The sequence below is a fragment of the Physeter macrocephalus genome, chromosome 12 (assembly GCF_002837175.3).
Source record: "Physeter macrocephalus isolate SW-GA chromosome 12, ASM283717v5, whole genome shotgun sequence".
In the NCBI taxonomy this organism is placed as follows: Eukaryota; Metazoa; Chordata; class Mammalia; order Artiodactyla; family Physeteridae; genus Physeter; species Physeter macrocephalus.
Genome location: NC_041225.1, coordinates 20,363,436 through 20,384,419, shown reverse-complemented (window position 1 = coordinate 20,384,419; position 20,984 = coordinate 20,363,436). Strand labels below are relative to the sequence as shown.

At 40.9% G+C, this 20,984-nt stretch overlaps 1 protein-coding gene across 1 annotated transcript; it reads right to left on the bottom strand.

Moving 5' to 3' along the window:
• Positions 1-4,663: 4,663 nt before the first annotated feature.
• IL1RL1 (interleukin 1 receptor like 1) lies at positions 4,664-20,334 on the bottom strand. Its single transcript, XM_055088983.1, has 12 exons — positions 20,189-20,334; positions 19,712-19,885; positions 18,889-19,060; positions 18,153-18,363; positions 17,000-17,174; positions 16,741-16,903; positions 15,317-15,388; positions 13,637-13,778; positions 13,383-13,528; positions 9,613-9,759; positions 8,438-8,605; positions 4,664-5,569 (listed from the first exon to the last, which is right to left on the bottom strand). The coding sequence occupies exons 3-12, from the start codon at positions 18,947-18,949 to the stop codon at positions 5,166-5,168; spliced, it is 1,689 nt and encodes a 562-aa protein (XP_054944958.1). The 5' UTR covers positions 18,950-19,060; positions 19,712-19,885; positions 20,189-20,334; the 3' UTR covers positions 4,664-5,165.
• Positions 20,335-20,984: the final 650 nt, after the last annotated feature.

Here is a 20,984-nt window from a genome sequence, read left to right as displayed (position 1 = left end):
GAGTTTGATAGTGTCGGGCCTTACATTTAGGTCTTTAATCCATTTAGAGTTTATTTTTGTGTATGGTGTTAGGGAGTGTTCTAATTTCATTCTTTTGCATGTAGCTGTCCAGTTTTCCCAGCACCACTTATTGAAGAGGCTGTCTTTTCTCCATTGTATATTCTGGCCTGCTTTATCAAAGATAACATGACCATATGTATGTGGGTTTATCTCTGGGCTTTCTATCCTGTTCCATTGATCTATATTTCTGTTTTTGTGCCAGTACCATACTGTCTTGATTACTGTAGCTTTGTAGTATAGTCTGAAGCCAGGGAGCCTGATTCCTCCAGCTCCGTTTTTCTTTCTCAAGATTGCTTTGGCTATTCGGGGTCTTTTGTGTTTAGAAGAGACCATTCTTAATCTGATGAAGAGCACCTATAAGAAAGCTACAAGTAACTTCATAATAAATAGTGAAACACTTGGCATTTTCCTAGGATGGGGAACAAGATGAGGATGTTTGTAATTGAAATCGTTTCAAAATAAAAATACAAGGCATAAATATTGGAAGGGAAGAAATAAAACTACTGGTTTTGACAGAGGGCATAATTTTATGTAGCTCACCCTTTGAAATCTACAAATAAAGCCTGTTGGAAACAATAACTGAGTTTAGCAAGACCATGGAATACAAGGTAAATATACAAAAATCAGTTGTAATTCCATATACTAGTAATAGAAATATGAAAAAATGAACTTTGTTAAAAAAACCACTTACAATAGCATAAAAAATCAAATACCAAAGGAGAAATTTTTTGAAAGATGTACAAGGTATCTACTATGAAATCTACAAGATATTACTGGGAGAGATGAAAGACCTCAGTGAATGGAGGGCTATACCTTGTTCATGAATTGGGAAACTCATTGTTAAGGTATCTATTCTCCACAAACTGGAGAGTTTATAGAGTCTATACAGTTTTAGACTCTGTAGGTTATAAAGTCTTTATATTCATACAGTCTCAATCCAAATCACAGGAGGAATTTTCAAAGAAATTGAGAAACAGTTTCCAAAATTTATATGAAATTGCAAACGATCTACAATAGTCAGAGCAATCTTGAAACACAAGGAACAAAGAGGAATTACACTGACTTGGTTTATAATAAGGCAATAGTAATCTTGGCAGTGTGATATTTGCACGAGCATATAAGTGGAAGATAAAAGAGAGAAGAATAATAGACCCATATATATATAGTCTCTAGATATTTGACCAAGGCACCATGTCAGTTCAATAGGGAATGAAAAGCCTTTCACAAACGTCGCTGAAATAACTGGGTATCTCTATGGGGAAAAAAGAAAAGAGCCTTGACCTTTACCTCATTCTATATACAAATATTAATTCACAATGGACCATAGACTTAAACATAAAAGCTAGGACCATAAGCAGTTTATAAAAATACATAGGCGAATATCTGCATGACCTTGGAACAAGCAAAAAAAAATTGTAGGACACAGAAAGCACTGACCTCGTAAGAAAATTTGATAAATTGGATGTCATCAAAGTTTTAAATGTCTGCCAATCAGTAATACCATTGAAAAATGAATAAGTAAAAGCCTAGGAAATTCTCACCTTACATCTCTCTGAAAAGGAACTTGTATCCAGAATATAGAAATAATTTCCACACATCAACAATGAAGGGAAACAACACCAATTTTAAAATGTACAAAAGGTTTTACCTTCCTTGAATGATACATGAATGCTATGTTGTGTGGAAGTAATGCTGGCTGACTTTATTGATATGAATTCCAAGATCAGACAAAACCAATCCACGGAGATAGAAATCAGAACATCGTTTGCCTTTGAGGAAGGAGAGGGATTGACTGAGAAATGGCAGGAGGAATCTTTCTGGGGTGAAGGAAATATTTCTATCTTGTTTGGGGTGATAACTACACAGGTAGGTATGACTGTCAAAGCTCATCAAACTTTGGAGCTGCATTTCATTGTACTCAAGTTTGACTGAATTAAAAATAATTCCTTGTGATTTTTATAATTCACGGGAATTTTCACCATGATCATACGGTAGACACTCAACAAGTTTGACTGAATTCATTTTATTCACAGGATCTTGTGTGGAAGGTGAAGCATCTATTACTCTCACTGTACAGATGAAGCACGGACTCAGAAAGCAAACCTATTTGTTTGCAGGGGATAAATTGGGAGTTTGGGATTGACATATACATAGCACTATATTTAAAATAGACAACCAACAGGGACCTACAGTATAGCACAGGGAACTCTGCTAAATATTCTGTAATAACCTAAATGGGAAAAGAATTTGAAAAAGAATAGCTACATGTATATATATAACTGAATCGCTTTGCTGTACACCTGAAACTAACACAACGTTGTTAATCAACTGTTCTCCAATATAAAATAAAAATTTTGAAAAGATTTAAAAATAAAAAAATAAAATAGGTCAACAATTGTTTAAAAAGAAAGAAGAAGAAGAAACTAAGAGAGCTTAGTGGCACTGCTGGTATGAGAAGCCAGGTCTTCTGGCAGTTCCCCAACCTCTCTGTCAGTATAGGTCTTGGAACCCTGGGCTATCGGAGCTGAGAAAGCCCTCACAGCTCTTCTTCTCCATCCTCCCACTTTTCAGTTGCAGAAACTGAGGCCCAGGGAGCTCAACTGGCTTGGGAGGTGGAGTGTAAGTTTAGGACGAGGAGTGAGGGGGAAATGAGCTGAGCAATGTCAGAGTTCTTCCCGAGGCCAGCCCTGTGTGCATTTTCTGAAGGGCTTCCTCTTCCTTCCGAGTTCACACAGTGTACTCCAAACCTCGTAGGTAAATAAGGAGGTGCCTTGCTCACCTGTGTAGCTCCCTCTCCAGTCCTTCCTCTCCCCACCCCTCCCAAAGAGATACTCAGCACACATCCAGAAAATGTAGGTATTTGTTGAATACTTGCAAAGGAGCTAATACTATTGACAATTAAAATATATTTTAAAAAGAAATGTGGGGCAAGTTGAAAGCAAAGTTATTACGGAGGCAGGGAAAAGATTATTATAAATTCCCTGTTATAATATCCCATATACTAGCTGTAGAAAGAGCCCAGATTTGCCTCTATGCTTTCAAGTAGCTAATGTAAAGAAGGAAATAAAATCAGTTCCAAAATGTCCCATGTTCATAAATCAAAAACATCTCTGTCATTCTAAGTGGTAGTGAATCTGGAGAGAATTTATTCCTTAGAGGCCCAGACTGAGAGACAGCATGGACTATAATACACATTACAAGAAAGTGTCTTAACAATTGTAGCCATTTATTAAATTTTATTTCCCATTTGATTAGCACAGAAATAAAGGATTTTGATATGATTATTCTCATTTTACCTAAGGTGACTAAGTTTTTGAGAAGTTAAGTATCTTGCTCATGGTCATGTAGCTAGCAGAGGATGCCTGTTGATTCCGAATTCTATGATGTTAATCAATCGACTCTACAGCCTCTTTTTCATTGGCTACATTTTTAGTAATTTGACAAAATCAGATATCACCACATAAAAGCACAACAATACTACCAGGGTAGGGTAACCAGACTTAGCCTATAAAAATACAAGACCCCCAGCTAAATTTGGATTTCAGATCCTTTTCCGATGAAATTTCTTTCTCTGAATTCACCTTTAACTGATATCTTATATTTTATCTGGCAACCCTAATCCAGGCTGTAGAGATTTAGATTATAGTGTACCTAGAGGGACGGGTAACTACAGACCCTTTAGACAACCTTACAGAAATATGATTTCTTTTCAGGCAAGATTCTATAAGGTATTAAATAACAGGGAGTTCAAGATTACACTCCCTGTCAAAGGTCTGGAGTTCAGCTTTCTTGTTCAGTTAAATATAAAATCATACACTTTACTAAGCAGCTCAGTTGAGGATAGGGCCTCCATCCACTTGCAAAATCTGAGCTCTGACAGGACTCCCGGTCTGAGGGTCCCTCAGCCTTAGCTCTGGTGGGCTCTGAGGCCCCTGATGGTGTGCGAACTCCAAGGAACTGATGGGAGTGGACTTGACTGTGCAAATTAACTTCAGTTTTACTAAAACACTTCTGCCAAAATGCCCTACTTATTTCATGGAAATGCTACAACAAATTTAATTTTTTTCTCAAATTAAAAAAAATTAAATTTAAAAAAGTTTCTCAAATTAAAAAAAAATTGTTTTAATTGGAAGATATAAAGTATAATGATATGGCCACTGCAGAATTACTTATAATGATGACTATTTAAATTGGACACAACTTAAATATCCAACAATAAGTAATTAGGCATGTCACCTGTAGCACAACCATGAGCTGCAACACTATGAATACTTTAAATAGTTAAAATTTGAATGACTTGTCAAATGCTTTTATTATGATTTTAAGTAGATAGAAATGTAAAAACTACATGCTGTGTAATCTCAGCTATATAAATGGTATATTTAAGTATAAATTAAAATTTCTTAAAATGCAAATTTACCAAAATGTTTAAAAGTCATAATCTTAGGATGATGGATTTATGAATAATTTCTGTTATTTTTTCTTTCATACTTTGTGTTCTTTTATAACTTGTACAGTGAGAAAAGATATTTCTAAAGAGAATAAAAATATATGAAAGAAATTTTAGAATTAAAAAAAATAGAATGATAATTGGGTAATTGGGTAAGGTACTCCAACCAAATGGACAGTATTGATATTATAAAACTTAAGCATCTGATCAAATAAAATCTAACACATTCTGCCATTGGGAACAAGATTTAGTAGCAGCGTTCTGCTTGAGGGGATCTGAGTGTTCAAAATCACATGAAAATTTAACTCTAAAACTTTCAGTTTGATGTTCAAAATGTAGAATATTGACAAAGAATAAGGAGACAGAGAACGAGAGAGAGAGAGGAAGAGTAGTGAGAAGATGCCGGGCCACGATGGAGAAGGACCAGCCACGGGAGACGAGGGAGGGCATGTGAGGTGGAGACAGGGAGCTTGAGGATGAAAATCTCGGGGTATTTTGCATCCAGCCAGAACCAGGGAAGTGGAAGTGAAGTCAGTACCTGAAACCTGAGGTCGGAATGCCCTCGATACTCCCATTTCTGGAGCCTCCTCCCCCAGCGTCTGGTACAGCAGCGTGACCCAGCTGGGAGGGATTTGGATGGCCCAAACGCAGTGCGTTAGCCATCAAAGCAAGCACTACTGTCCCTGGCGCTCGAGGATGCCGAGCGGGGAGTCTTTCTTGGAAGTTTGCTTGGCACCGGCATGTGGTACCTTATGTGCTTCCAGAACTTGGAATTCAGGGACTGTTTGTTGGCCACGAGGTCCTCCCTCCACTTGATGGTCCCCTGCACTTTGACTAGATGCTTGAGGGAGTCCTGAAGCTCCCCAAACTGCAGTCCGCTGGGCGGGCACAGAGCCTCCATTTCAATAAGGATGGCCTTGCAGTCGTTCTGGATGAGGGTGTTGTGCAAGGCGATCTCCCACTCGTAGGCAAACTCCTCGCTGTGCATGACCTCAGGAGTCAGGATGAAGATGTGCCGCCTGCTCTTCTGGATGCTGGTTTCCACTGTGGTGGCTACATCTAGTGATAAAAGACACAATGGAAGGGGTGAGAACTCACACAACCCTTTCACGGTGAGAATATCAGCCCCAAGCCTTCTTTTCTCCCAGGCAGAGCAGTCCGGAGTCCTTCAGTTCAATGGGAACGTAGAGATATGTAGCAGGAGACTTCGAATTCACGTTCACTAGCTATCGATACGTATTATCTTCTTAGAATATTAGCTTACATGTTGTAAAGGGCCTTAGAATTTTAACTCTCTTATTACGGAACATTCTATGCAAATGCAGCAGAACACACGTTCTCAACACACATGGTGCATTCTCAAGGTTAGATTATATGTTGGGACACAAAACAAGTCTCAATAAATTTAAGATTGAAATCCTATCAAGCATCTTTTCCAATCACAATAGTATGAAATTAGAAATCAACTACCAGAAGAAAGCGGGAAAAATCACAAGTATATGGTGAAGAGCATGCTGTGAACACCCACCGGGTCAATGAGCAGAGCGGTGGTTACCAGAGGGGGAGGTGCAGGGAGGGCAAATTGAGTAAAGGGGGCCAAGTGTATGGTGATGGATGGAAACTAAATTTTTGGTGGTGAGCACGCTGTAGGTTGTACAGAAGTAGAAATACGTTGTACATATGAAACTTACATTAAACGAATGTTACCTCAAGAAAAAGAAATCTTAAATAAATAAAATGAAAAGGGACGGTGGGGAAAAACAATAGAGTGCAAACTCAGGAACCCTTGCTTCTCTGAACTGACTAAAGTCTCTAGGGAGTCCTGGATCCACTTCATCCCCTAATAGTCTCTGTTTTAGAAGCTGATTTGATCCAGACTAGGGAAATCTTAAGGAAGATCAGATCCCCTTATCAAGTCAGTGTTTATGGATCATCAACTCCATGGTGATTTCACTTAACTTCTGGGTGTACTTAGAACACGTTAAACACCCAGCTCTCACGGCAAGGAGGGAACAGCATGATTAAGGAAGCACAACCATGAACAAAGCAACTCAAGACGTTCTTCGGCAGTGGAGGCTAAAGACTGCCGGTCCACATGGTCTGAAACAGGAAATGAATGTCGAATAGTGCCCGACAGAGACCTTGTGTCAGTCAGGATCCTAACAAAAAGCTCGGCACTCTTAAAAGCACTGACTAAAGAGAGTCTAATGAAAGGACAGTTTATAAAAGATGTGGGCAGAGCCAAAGGAAATCAACGAGAGATGGTGCAGAGCCCCACAGCAGGTGATGTCAGGGAGCCACAACTGCCCTCCATGTGTGAAGGGAGGGGAGCGGTTATGGAGCCCAAAGCAGGTACGTGTCTGAGGACGGCCAGCTGACAGGAGCCAGTGCTCCAGCAGGGAGGGGCACAGCTGCCCAGGGGACCCCACCCAGAGGGAACAGCGATGCACCCTGCCCTCCGAGCACCTGCCAGTGCCTCCCATTGGCCAAGCCCAGCATGGAGCAGAGAGCAAGGGGGTGATGGCTTCCATAAGGATCAGCCACCAGGCCACTGGATGGAGGAGGGTGCAGAATGAATTTGAAGGAGCAAATGGAGAGTAGCTGTCATGGGAAGAAATACACTGCAGGGGCCAGTCATGAACTTTTTCTAAGGGAAGAGTGAAGTTTGGTGGTGTTTTGTTGGATTTTTGTTTTACTTTGGTTGAGGTAAGGTCAGAGGACATACTTGAGAGAGGGGGAGGTGGGAAACTTTTCCAAGTGAAAAACAGCACGATAAAGGCCACAGAAGCTTGAGCACCAGCGAGCTGGCACTCACGTTTGGCTGGGGAGAGGTGTAACTAGAAATGAGGTTGGCGGACCTAAGAAAGAAGAGATGGAGAGCATGTAGCACCTGGTGTGACATCACAAACAACTGGAGTCCCTGCAGCCTCCTAAGCAGACGTGTAACAGCCAACGAGCATCTGAATACCATGACATTGCTCTCGACTTGCAGGGGTAGCCAGTGGGGAGAGCTGAAGGAAGAAGAGAGCCTCGGGAGAGATGCGGGTTACGTTTTCCTGAATTGCGCTCTGTACATGTCTCCCGAGCTGGTACTAGGCCATTAACATTATCCAAATATTGCAGGATAAAGCAGATTCACCTGTCGTGTATACGTTTAATTCCATAGACACTTGAATCCCTCTTTGCAGTAAGAATGCCAGTTTAAACTCACAGTCCATTAAACATTGACTTTAGAGAACTTACACTCATGATGTCCCTGCCTTATTCATATTTCACACACTTCCTGGTCCCTGAGGAATTTGAGAAGGGCTAGAGGGAGGGTTCCTAGACACTTGACATAAATATGGAGGGAAAGGAGAACGACCACTGAAATGCTGGAATTGTGACCCAACTGTCAAAATCGCATGAAACCAACTAGGAATATTAAGAAACAGAAGACACAATTCTGTCTGTTCTTGTGAGGATATAAATTTGCAAATGTTTCACCGATATAAGGAAAATCATAAAGACTTTCTGAGTCCTTTCAAATATTTTAGCCAGTGCCTCTGGATAGTAGAACAAAATTCCTTGGATTTCAAGTCCTCCTTCAAATCTTCTAGAGGGACTTAAGAGATGTCAGTTATCCTAGTGGTGGACATGGGAGTGAAGTAGGGGCTGGACCCTGCTAAATCCACAAGCAACGATGCCTCATCCTGTCTTCATATCACTGACACGACTGTGAAGGCCTCAGGATCAGGGTGGTGATGGGGGCAGGAGAAGCAAAGAGTAAGTACCTCCTTCTTCTGGAGAAATATTTAAAAGCTCTAGTCTTATGGCCTGGAATAATGATTGCAGCTCCTGAGGAAGGCAGGGATAAGACCGCCTATTACTTACTTATCCTTCTGATGAATGTGAATTTCTGTCCCTGATGGTTGTTGATAGTTTTACCTTCTCCAGGGAGCAGATCTCTCCCGTAAATGTATAAGTCGTAGCCACATTTATTTTCAAGAACGTCAGGCAGAATCTGGTGAACAAAGTACTCCACAGAGCTGGCCCCCTCTGGACTGTTTTTGCAGTTCCGTGGATAGATCACGTAAGCATCATAGGTCTTCCCATCTGAAGAGGAGAACAAGGAAAACAATGTCATTACTTGGTCCTCAAAAATTCTCCTTTGACTCTTAGTAGACATTCTTCAGGGAGTTTTATGGCTGTGGGTGAATGTATCTCATCCCCCCAAATACTCTAGAATCCAGAGACGACGACACCAATCTACTGCCACAAAATGTCATCAGGAAACCAATCTCAGTCCCAAAGTTCTCCTTTTTACTGTCTCAGACTGAATGATAGAAAACAGGCAAGAGCCTGACTAGTTTAGTTCAAACCATATTGTCAAGTTTGATTAATAATCTATTAATAAGTATTTATACCCGTGGCTAAGGGGCTTTCTGCTGTGCTGAGCAGATCTCAATTTTAGCTTTTGTTTTCCCCATGGGGAAGTGAAAATGCTAAAGGGTAATTAACAGTGGCAAAAGAGTAGAAGTTTTTAAGGGATCTGAATTTCCCACAAATCAAATAATTAGCCCTAGTTGAGTGACCCATATGGAAAATCTAAATTTTATCTGCCTCCAAATGAAAGAACGGTGTTCATATTTAGCAGGCAGCACTGTCTTCTTTCATGGGTATGCATATGTAGGTAGGTAAGACTGTTTATGGAACAGGATTTCTGGTAAAATACACTGCATTCTGATGGACCTTTCTAACCTGTTCACATCTGGAAAACAGGAACAATTTTGTTAATGTTTTGACTTCCATAAAGTTTTCCCATTTTCCAAAATGCCCTTTCTGGGCTTGGAGCAGATTCTGCTACTGGGGATTTAGTAAGAACAGCAATTCTAGGGCGGAGAAAATTGGAGCTGTTGAGATTAATCTCAGAAGCACGAGGAGTGACGAGGCAGGATGGAGAGTGGCCTCTGAGTGGCTTCAAGAAGATTTATTGATAATATGCCAGCAAGCAAAAGGGAATCTGTGTTAAGTAGCATAACTGTTAAGACATTATTCGATAAACAGCCAACAGCCATTATAGAACCTTTTCTTTTGAAGAAAACTTGAAACTTGCCACTTACCGTTCCTAGTTTTGTGAGGTCTAGCTATGTCTCTCCAGAGCAGAATAATCTCAATCCAGAATGTTTTTAGAAGGATCACCAAGACATTGATTAGCAAGAATAATATGCTAAATCCTGCAAGCATGTAGTAGGTGCTTTGTTGATCCACTATTCAAAAGATAGGGGGAGGAGAAAAATGGTCATTATGATTCCTAAAACAGGAGAAAATAAACAAACACATGGATGCTGGCTTCCACTGGGAGTAGGAGAGATTTAGACAAGGGTTGCCTACATGGCGTTTTCATGGCTGTTTTAAGAATCAGTAAATTAATGTTTAGGGAGCCCCTACTCCGTGCAAGGCACCAGGCTAGGCACTGTAGGGGATTTTCAAAGCATAAGAGAAAGACAGACACATGTAAACTTAGCTAAGATTGGAAGTGAAAGCATTAGTTTTATCTAGCAGAGGTTTTAGGAAGCTGTGCTCACTCCATGCTGGATTGGGCAGTGAAGGCTTCTTGCAGAATAAGGTCCCTGGAGGATGAGTAAGATTTAGATAGCTGCAAAAAAACAAAAACAAAAACAAAGTGTATTCCTGGCAAGAGAGGATGCTGTGAGCCCAAGGGCAGAGATGGGAGTGTGTTTTCTGAGGAAGGGGGATGATCCAGTTTGGGGAATTACTGGAACATATGATTGGAATGGTGGGTCTAGGGCTAGGCTCTGATCAGATTTGAGGCTCCAGCTAAAGCATTTTGTCTCTATTCTGGTCATGAGAGCCATTGAAGAGTGCGGAGTGGTTCGTTAACAGTGAAAGTGGTTTTCAAGCAAGATTAATCTGATGGTAGTGGAAGTTTTGTTTCCATGACCCACAGGTCCTCAGAGTAGAATGGGATGAGAAGTTTCTGCAGTATGGGGGGTGAGAGATGAGGAGGGACCGGATTCATGTAATCATGAGAAAGGAATGGACAAACCTGGCGTTGGCGGCGTTAAGGAGGAAGAATCAACAGGTCTTGGGGACTTATTGCATCTGGGGTTGGTGGCATAGGAAAGCAGGGAAGAAACAAGAGCTATCTAAGTCTCTATTGTGTATTTGATGAAATCAAATGACTGGGTTTTAGGTCCTAAATATGCCCTGTATTTCCCTTCTGATGAATATTATTTAGCCATCACTGAACTTTTATCCTTACTCATTGCTTCATAATGTATATATGCAAGATGGTCCCCGTATTTATTGAATCCGATATATACAAATTGAATGTAAGAACTGTGCTCATCAATAGTATTTTTGGCTGTTTTAGGTTTACTTCCCTCCTTAGAATCGTTAACTATCCCATCTTACAAATGGTCCCACTTAAAGATAAATGTGAAAAGACTCTCAAATGAGATTTGGCTAGATAGCTCCCTTTTCATTTTCATCTGATCTCAAAACACAGGCTCCCAGTTTTGCCATTGAAAATCTAGAAAATCCCTGGTCTGTATTTGCAAATTCCTTCCTTAGTTCATCAGCTCCCTGAGTATCCACACTATGAAATCAAGAATGACCAAGGTGGGGAATTCCCTGGCAGTCCAGAGGTTAGGACTCCAAGTTTCCACTGCAGGGGGTGCGGGTTCGATTTCTGGTCGGGGAACTAAGATCCCATGTGCTGCATGGCATGGTTAAAACTTTTTTTTTTAATAAAAAAATTAAAATTAAAATTAAAAAAAGAATGACCAAGGTGAACCGATCCAAAACTGAAAATTGTGAGTGAGCCTGGCGTCTGCACTGTCATCAGTTTAAATGATAAATACTCCCTAAGTGAATTATTTCAACTGGATTCCTTTCCAGGTCACTCTTTCTAAAAATCCTATCTGGATGCACGCCGGGAATCCCTATTTCTTGTGAAGTAGTTATGCCTGTGACTGGCTAACTAGAAGAAAGAAGTTAATCCAAGACATTAAGGCAAGTTGAAGTTCAGTATCTTCCTAAATGTTAGTTATTTTATAAATGTGTAAGTAATCCTTGTACGTGTTGACTAAACACTGAATGCTATCTGTAAGAGCTTATAAACAGGAAACACTGCTTGCCTTTGAATCCTGGCTCTGTAACTGTAGCCTGGCCAATTATTCAACCTCTCTTTGCCTCAGTTTCCTCGTCTATAAAACTAGATCATGGTAATAGTCTCTTCCTCGTGGATTTTTGATAAAATAAATGAAAAATTATATGGGAAATAATGACAGGTCCTGGTACCTAGGGAACAATGAGTAAATGTGTACTATTATTACTAACAGTAGTAGTATCAAATGTTTAATGATATTTGATAATATGGGGACACGGGCTTTTTAGTTTTTGTTTTTCAAATTCAGGACAATGTGTAATTTCTTTTATTGTATGGTTAGAAAGAAAGGAATTCATTGTGACCATTGAGAGCAGTTGTAACAATTTTTGTTTAATTGACATAGTTGTTGAGACAGAGTATAATTGTGTTGCTTTGAAGAAACACAGGTGAAAGGTAGCATATACAGATGAATTAGAAGGAACAAAATCACCAAGTACATGTAACATGAAAACAATTCCAATACACAGGTACCCGGAGAACGTTCATATAATGACAACGTGAGAAAAGCATGGGGATAAGGACACCATGGCAGTGCTAGGGGTGGAGGTGGCTTCCTCTTTCTTGCGGGATCTTCCGTGCCCACCAGAACCACAAATGTCACCCTAAAATGACATCTCAACAGGGTCCACATGTCCTGGGGTGACACAGTTATAACTGGCAGAATCCTGATGACCCATGGAACATGCCAGCATTTAAAATCATCTACAGGGCTTCCCTGGTGGCGCAGTGGTTGCGCGTCCGCCTGCCGATGCAGGGGAACCGGGTTCGCGCCCCGGTCTGGGAGGATCCCACGTGCCGCGGAGCGGCCGGGCCCGTGAGCCATGGCCGCTGGGCCTGCGCGTCCGGAGCCTGTGCTCCGCAACGGGAGAGGCCACGGCAGAGGGAGGCCCGCATACCACAAAAAAAAAAAAAAAAAAAATCATCTACAGTAGTCGTGATTCCGTTTGTTTTATAAAAGCTTGCAAATCGGTGGTTAAAGTTGAATTCAAACAAGAAAAATGCCAAGCACCCGCTCGGGCAGAGACTAAAAGACCCTATCTGACTGGTGGTCTGTTTTCTCATCTCTCCCAATCATGTTGTGCCTTTGTGGGTTTATCCAAATTAATCTGGACTCTACGTCACTTAGGGGTATAAACTGGGAGTTTATACCTCTCCCTATGACTATGTGACAAACACACGAAATAATTTCTACGTAGTGGTACATGGAGTGACAAGTAAAACTATCAAAATTGTCTCCCCACCCTTAATTACACCGGATTAAATGCTACATCTAACCAACGGGGTGTCTTTATCTGGACATGCAAACAAGTGAGGAAATTGACAGGTGGTCAGGAAGGAAATGTTTGCAAAACGACTTTTCTGCCATCATTGTGTGCGGAAGATGCCTTTGTACCCGAGAGGAGGGCGCGTCCCCACGGACTTGTTTAACGCTGTCTGGACGCGCTGAGGATGGAAAGCACAGGGAATGTGGCGTGGCTTCGTTTTTGTCTTGAATTCTCTACACACAATGTGTCCTCCTGTTGCCTACAGCCAAGACAGATCTTTTCTCCACCTGCCTCCAATTTATGAGATGGGCCACTCTGTCCTGATGGATTCCCCTGGAGCCACACTCCAATACACTGGTCTCTAAGAATATGATTCAGCTTACAGCGGTTAACAGCGAACTCAGGTGACCAGAGTCTCAGAAACATGCCTTACTTGGATTTTTCCTCCTTAGTCTTATGGTGTGCATCACCAGGCCACGGAAGTTCACGGCCAGACAGTCGTACTTCAGTGATAAATCCTCTTCTTTTACGTACGCTATTCTTAACACGGCGTTGAGGCAAGTCAGCTCACTGGGAGAGCTAGGAAGACAGCCTGTTACTTTCAGTGCTTACTTTGCAGTTGCAAACCATGTGGGAAGGGAAGGGAAGGGAAGGGAAGGGGATGCTTTAACTGAGATTGGAAAATACCTTTGATTTTGCTCTTGCGACACTTGTATTCTCGCCTCACCGACGTTCTCAACGTTGCTTCTGTTAACCTGCCACAGGATGTCAGCCATGGTCTGAGAGCCTTTCCCAAAGCAAGCGGAGCAACTTAGGTTTGCTGGTTTTCCTAGATGAGAAGGAAAGAGATTCACCAATAAAATTCAGTTCTGCAGAGAGGATTTAATTTACTTGCATGTGAAAAAAAGTCATTGAACGTCTAGTGTGTGTCATGAATTGATTCCCGTTTCCTTTCCTCATCTTCAGCACCTTCCTCCTTCTCTGCCCTCGCTTTGCCCCCTTCTCCATCTCCCATCATTTTCACTCCACTCACAGCTCAGGCTGAAGCTCGGGCCCCTCTCCCCTCTCCCCTGCAGTGGAAACTATAGAGGCTTCACCAGCGCCACGTTATAATCTGAGATTTCCCCTTACTACGCATTGCCATTTCTTTTCCTTTTTTTTTTTTTTAATTGGAGGATAGTTGCTTTACAATGTTGTGTTAGTTTCTGCTGTACAGCAAAGTGAATCAGCCACATGTATATCTGTATATCCCCTCTTCCTTGGATTTCCTTCCCATTTAATGGCTGTCTTCCCCTCCTTTCTTCTCCTGTGGAATTCCCTTCATCTCTCTGTAAGCTACCTTTGTCGGTAAAACCATTTCACCCGAATCAGCTGCAATCCCACTGTTTAATCAGCCAACAAGGGCCTCTCCACTCCCACTCCTGTTAATATGAGACTTCCTCCTTTCAGAACTAAAAGCTTAAGGGCTGATTGGGTTGGGTACTCAGTCGTCTTTACCGAGTTCTTAGTCCCTGTGTCAAGAATTAAGTATCTGGAGAGGGATGAGGAGCTTAGAGTCTCCAAGGAGGTGACAACGGTATAAGCAAACGATCAGAACACACGGTAGTCTAGTGTTTTAATGGAAAGATAGACAAGTGGCATGGGAATACAGAGGGAGACATCAGGGCAGGGAGCAGGGCTGCTGCTCGTGGCCCTGGACTTGACCAGATGCTGGCTCTGATCCTGCTTCCTGGCAGGTAAGGAGGCGGGCAGGGGGGTTTCACAGAGGAGGGGGTGCTTGAGCTTCGTGTCGAGGGATGGGAAGGAGGGCATGGGCGAAAGCAGGGAGGAACGTGGAAACCCTGCGAAGCAGTAGAGCACCTCTGAGGCAGTCAGTGTGGTTTTGCTTTACATGCTAAGAACTTTGATTTTGACCCCATTCTCTCTGGGAACCAGGAGAAGCAGAGACGGACAGAGGCATACGATCTGGGTTCTCCTCCGTCATCATTTATTCACGCCACATCCTTGGGTATGTCATTGAGCCTCTCTAAGCCTAAGCATCCACAAGCATAAAGTAGGGATGATATCTGCCTCCTTGGATAGTTGGATAGAAGTGAGAGGGAAATGAGGTAGCACACATGAAAGCACCAGAATAAATAAATAAAATAGAGCAAAGTGCAGTACAAATGTAAGTGCTGTACGTTGTTGTGACCACATATTCCTAATATTAGCAAGGGCCCAAGGTGGGTGTTTCCAACTATGCATCTCATTTAATCCTCAAGATCCACTATGGTAATAGCCTGACCACTGCTTGGGGAATTCAGAACAGGGGTCATATGGAAAGATTTTCCAGACGAAACATATACAGTATTCTTAAAGTTTTCTTACCAATTTCCACTTCCTTTGTTTCATTCTGTGGAGGGGCTATAATTACTGGAAGCAAAGAAAAGCTTCGCTTATCTGAAATCAAAGACAAAAAGAGAATACAAATATTAGGCAAGCATTGGGTGGTCATCAATATAAAGCTTGTTGTTTCATATTTCTGTCCTTTTTCACAGTGATGTTTCTCAGATTTTTCTCATTGTGATCCATGGCAACAAATACACATGCATACACACACACACACACACACACACGAAACAAAAACATTCAAGCAATACATTCTCTCACTACCTATGATGTTTTTTGACATTTTCTATTCTCTTTTTATCATTAAAACAAATGCCATCCAAAGCATTAAATTAATTGCATGATGTAGCAATTGTCAGAAAACCACGATTCTATAGGATAAGCATAACGAACGCTACAGGGAAGAGTTCAAATGACTCCTGAAAGTGATAAACACATTAAGTCCACACGTCTGCTCACAGCTTTCCATCAGTGTGGCCCACCCTATCAGGAAGTTCAAATTCCTGTGGCACTGATGCCTAGACACGGTGAATGCATGGCTGCATTCCTGCACCCCTTGATTCTCATTTATTTCGGGATGGTGGGATTAAGGACCCCTGCAGGTTTTGATGTTGAACACTGAGAGGTACTAACACAAATGTGGTCCAGCGATGCTTATTTTACAGCGGTGGGGCACTGGAAAACTACAAACAAAAACTCTTCTCCACTACTGCTCTGCCCTGAGAAATCTGCCAGACATACAGGTCCTGCTTCATCTACACCCATAGATCAAGCTCTGCTAAGGAGACCCCAACTCTTTGTAGATTTAACAGGCTTGACTGTGAAGTCTCACTCCTGGTGGACTTTTATAGAATTTAAAGTAATTTTGAAAAAAAAAGTAGAGTTAAATGACCTACTTAAGATCCTGGATGATGATGAAAGCATTGCAAATCAAGATTGAAAATCAGCCAACAATATCTATGTATCTCTTTATAAAGCTTCTCACTCAACTTCTAATCCGGCTAGTTATGTTAGAGATGAAATAGATTTTCCTCTATTTACAGAACCTCTGACAACAAATTGGGAGTAAAAGAGTTAATCTTGCTCTCCAAATAGTTGTATTGACATTCAAAAAAATGTTAGGTTAGCATTCAGATCACATTATCTTTGACAAATTAAACCATAGAGGAGAGAACAGATGTGGCTTTGGATTAGCAGCGTAATTTCCCTCCAAAACGTCTTAAATCTTGATAGTGCATTTAGAAAATCTCTTTGCATCACATTAGAGAATACACGTAAGATAAGATGAGTCAGGAGGAAGTTTGGGGTGGAGCATGAAGTACCGGCAAATCAACAAGAAGGACACAATTTCTGTCACATTATCTTTTTTCAAGTATTGCATTTTGTTAAATTCAGTAGCTTACCAATAACTGTGAATGACCTGGTTGCTGTCACAGTATAATTGACTCCATTTTCATAGTGCATAAATTTACATGTATAATCACCGATGTCCTTGCTGTTTGCATTGTCAATCAGCAAAAATGACTTGTGTGCTCGGTACCTGGATCCTTGAAGAGCTTCACAATTCTGAAATGAAAAGTTCCAGTCCACTTTCAGTAATTCTTTACTTCCACCTATTGTGATGGTGTAATTTTCATCTATTTCCTGCACATTTCCTTTTACCTTAAACCACTCCACAGGCGCTGTCCAATTGTAGAGGTCAATTGTAGGACAATATATTTTGGAATTTCTTCCTGATCCAGATGTTGTTGAATATATCAGAAAGTCTGGAATATCACAACCTGGTTGTTTTTTATAAATGGTGACATTCACATATCCAGTCTTATTGGAGGTAGGACTATTAAAATAAATCAAATAATTTTTAAAAAGTCACTTAGCATTATGAAATAACTTAACCCAGCTCTAACTTTTACTTAATATTGCTTTTCTTCCTAAAACAATTGACAGATAGTGGTTCTTCTTCTAAAATAATCATTAAAATCTAGAGTTTTAAATGCTTTTTGTTACATTTTAGGTAAAACACAACCCCTACAGTAGCCTTTAAAATGATTCCCTCACCATTTCTGTATACACTGTATGTGCTGTAACACCGAGACCTGATATAATAAAGATAATTAGTATTTATTAAGAGTTTACTGTGTATCATTCATTTTATTCTCATAGCCATGCTTTGAAGTGGGTTCTACTATCACGTGTATTTTACAGATGAGGAAACAAGGATGGAGAAGTAACTTACCAGCAATGCGCAGCTAACTAGTGACACACCGTGACTTTGAAACTAATGCTGTCTGACCTCAGAACCTAGGCACCTAACTGTACCCATCTTGCCTTTTGACTTAGTTCATCTGACATCTTGTATGTACCAAACAGGCACAAAATCACAAGAGTTGGCAATTTACATGTAGAGTAAGGGACTTGTGGGCCCCCAGTCTCAGGTAAACTTCTTGGGTTTGCCCCTCACGTGGGAGGCACAGATGACCCCCCCTGTTACAACCATCGTAAGCCTCCCTGACACCCCACATCTAGGCTGCTGGTTTGTTCTGATTTGGAGCCCAACGTGAGCGACTGCTCTCAGTTTTCCTGGTCACTAGAAAAGCTAGGTCTTTTTCTAATTGGGCTACAAATTAAGCCCTGTCTTTGTACATCCAGAGAGTTCACCATCACCTAAAGTCCAACCTGATGGTGTTCCTCAGGTGCTCTTTTATTCCAATCACTTTATAAATTCAACTGCTACAGAGAGGTCTAGAAAGAGAAGGGAAGTGAGGCAGCTCAGACTATCAACTCTTAAAGACAAAGGAGCAGGACTGGATAATACCTTCTGATAATGCAAGTATAAAATCCGGAATCGTTGACTTTGGCTGGGAGAAACTTAAGACGTTCCCCTGAGGCAACTACACGACTTCTTCTCTGGGTGGTAATACGTTTGTTGGTTTTTGAGTAATACCAGACCACAGGGTATCGAGATTTTTCTTGTCTGGGACATCTCACAATTAAAGCCTCATTTTCCAGGCCCCAAGATGATTTGCCTGCAAATAAAAAATATGTATAAATATCATCCTGAAGTGATCATATAAAAAGGATGACAATTTCTGTATTCTAAATATCCCCTTCTAGGATTAAATTTAGAAACTGGTCACACTTTGAGAAAGAATAAGTAAATGATCTAAGATCTTTTATGAAATATTCTAATGGATACACAGATTAGTGATTTAATTTGGAGCTAGATCCTTCACATTGCTCCAAAGGAAAGCAGCCATGTCATCGACACAAAACATGTTGTCAGTCAACAAATGCTGTCAATACCTTCTACGTGCAGGCACCGTATTAAATTTTGACGTATTTGAATATGTAAAATTAAAATTATGCTATATTTGTTATGAAGAATTTGTCCTGATAGATTGGTGATGAAGAATGACTGTAGAACATAAATGAATTTTCTAGGTTACCGTTCAGCTAGAGAAATTGGAAGCAGGCAATTTAAAACTAGGCAAATGTTCTTGGAATTACTTAATTAAAAAAATGTTAAATGTCAGTTCAAAAGCAATACTTACTAAATGTAGCTGATGTGGAAGGTATGAGAATTGTTAGAATTACCAAGACCCAAAGTCTCATTCTCAGTTTCTCAATCTAGAGCAAGTGTTGGTAACCGATTCTCAAGATGATTCAAGTCAAATCTGTGACATACGATGGTGAAGCTCCCCTCTAGGTGGTTGATGGTATTCCCTAAGATTTATAGTTGGAAACAGTTGTCAGTATCTCTGACAAAAAGATACCCAAAAATAAGTCATACAAAATCACAAGCAAAATATTTATAGCCATGATTTTTACTTGCTCAATACCCCCCAGGAAAATTATTCATGAACAGAACTTTAATATGTATAAATATGTATAGGAGCAGACTTCAGACATGTATCATTACATTTATTCCTACTGGACCTTTGGACCACGCAGGGCTTATGACAGCCGTGCTATATCACTGTCTCGTGAGAATGTACCGAAGCTAAATTAAGAGGAAAGAAAATGGGTTTCTATTTTTGAAAAATAAGAAAATTATAAAATTCAACAGACCTTAGTAAATACAATATTATAAATGCAGATATGAAACCCAGACCTCCACACAGGCTGGCAGCTGTGTGCTCACACACAAGACCCCTGCCTGCCCTCAAGCACACAGGCAAACAGTCATCCCAAAGCAACTAAGGAATATAGGAAAGAGATGGGTAAAACAGTCATCAAATAGTCGCCCTAGACACTATACCAAGCCCTCAGAAATGTGTCTCTGCCCCTGCTTATCCCCAAGATTCACCAAAAGCTTTCTAAGAAGACTTGAAGGTCTGTGAAAAATAATGACATACAGCAAAAGGATAACTTAACCATATCATTTTTTTCTTAAAAAGTCAAGGGAGGAGGCTTCCCTGGTGGCGCGGTGGTTGAGAGTCCGCCTGCCGATGCAGGGGAGGCGGGTTCGTGCCCCGGTCCGGGAAGATCCCACATGCCTGGAGCGGCTGGGCCCGTGGGCCATGGCCGTTGGGCCTGCGCGTCCGGGGCCTGTGGTCCGCAACGGGAGAGGCCACAACGGTGAGAGGCCCGCGTACCACAAAAAACGGTGAGAGGCCCGCGTACCACAAAAAAAAAAAAAAAAAAAAAAGAAAAAGAAAAAAAAAAAGAAAAAAAAAAAAGTCAGAGGAGGGATGGAACCAATACAGGAACTGACAAATATAGAATGAATACAACAACGTTAATATATTTTAAGAAAGCACATTTCCTCTAAACATGAATTGTTGATACTTTCCTTATTACTTGTCTGGAAAAGTTTTAACTACACATTTTAGATAAGTAATTGATGCTTACCCAAACTGAAGGGCAGGAAGAATGAATTTCAAGTGAATGAGCTGTGAATAGTTTCCAGCTCTTGTAGCTCCTTCCTTGCAGACTACTCACATGCACTCTCTCTTTTATTTTAATGGGGAGATACCCAAAGACATCCTTCAACTCACCACTCCACCCACCCTGAAATTTGATTTCTAGCCAAAGTTCATGACTTGTTCAAAAGTTCTGGTGCATCATGTACCAAGAACTCGGACCTTGGTACATAAATATTTGAATGTAAGGACAACATCGAATAATCCTTTAGAAAAAGTGATCAAATCATGTCCCTGTTTTAGCATCAGTTACTCAAGCTAATGCTTGTTGTTTATCGCGCTGATATTATTACACTGAGTTCCAAATGATCTGGAAATCTGGGGCCTGGAGACTGCTCTTCCAGTCACTCCTTGACACTTCATTTGGCAGACACTAGTTAGGAAGGCGCGGCCAGTTACAGCAGCTTTGGTGCAGAGAGTTTCAAAAGCAAAATTGGGACAAACAATGAGAAGTAAACAAGACTTTATGGGATTTTGCAAGTGTTCTGTTTAGGGTCCAGAATTGACACAGTCTCATCCAAAAAGATTCCAGATACTCAGATTTAAGTCCCTACAGGGCTCTTGGATGGGAAAAAGAAGTTTTTCTAAGGAGTTCAGAGAAATAGAGGGAAGTTTTGAGTACGAAGGCTGCCTTAAGGGTAATGACAAGGAAAATCATAACCCTCAACTCCTGGGCTCCATGTTAAACAAATGCTAACCGCAAGATTTGCTTTTAGCTATGAATA

Coding starts and splice junctions, on each gene's coding strand:
- IL1RL1 (XM_055088983.1), bottom strand. CDS start 18,949: ATGAGACTTTGGGTCTTGGTAATTCTAACAATTCTCATACCTTCCACA. Junction 15,389..16,740: donor CAGGTCATTCACAGTTATTG/GTAAGCTACTGA, acceptor CTTTGATTTCAG/ATAAGCGAAGCTTTTCTTTG. Junction 13,529..13,636: donor TCGCAAGAGCAAAATCAAAG/GTATTTTCCAAT, acceptor CTGTCTTCCTAG/CTCTCCCAGTGAGCTGACTT.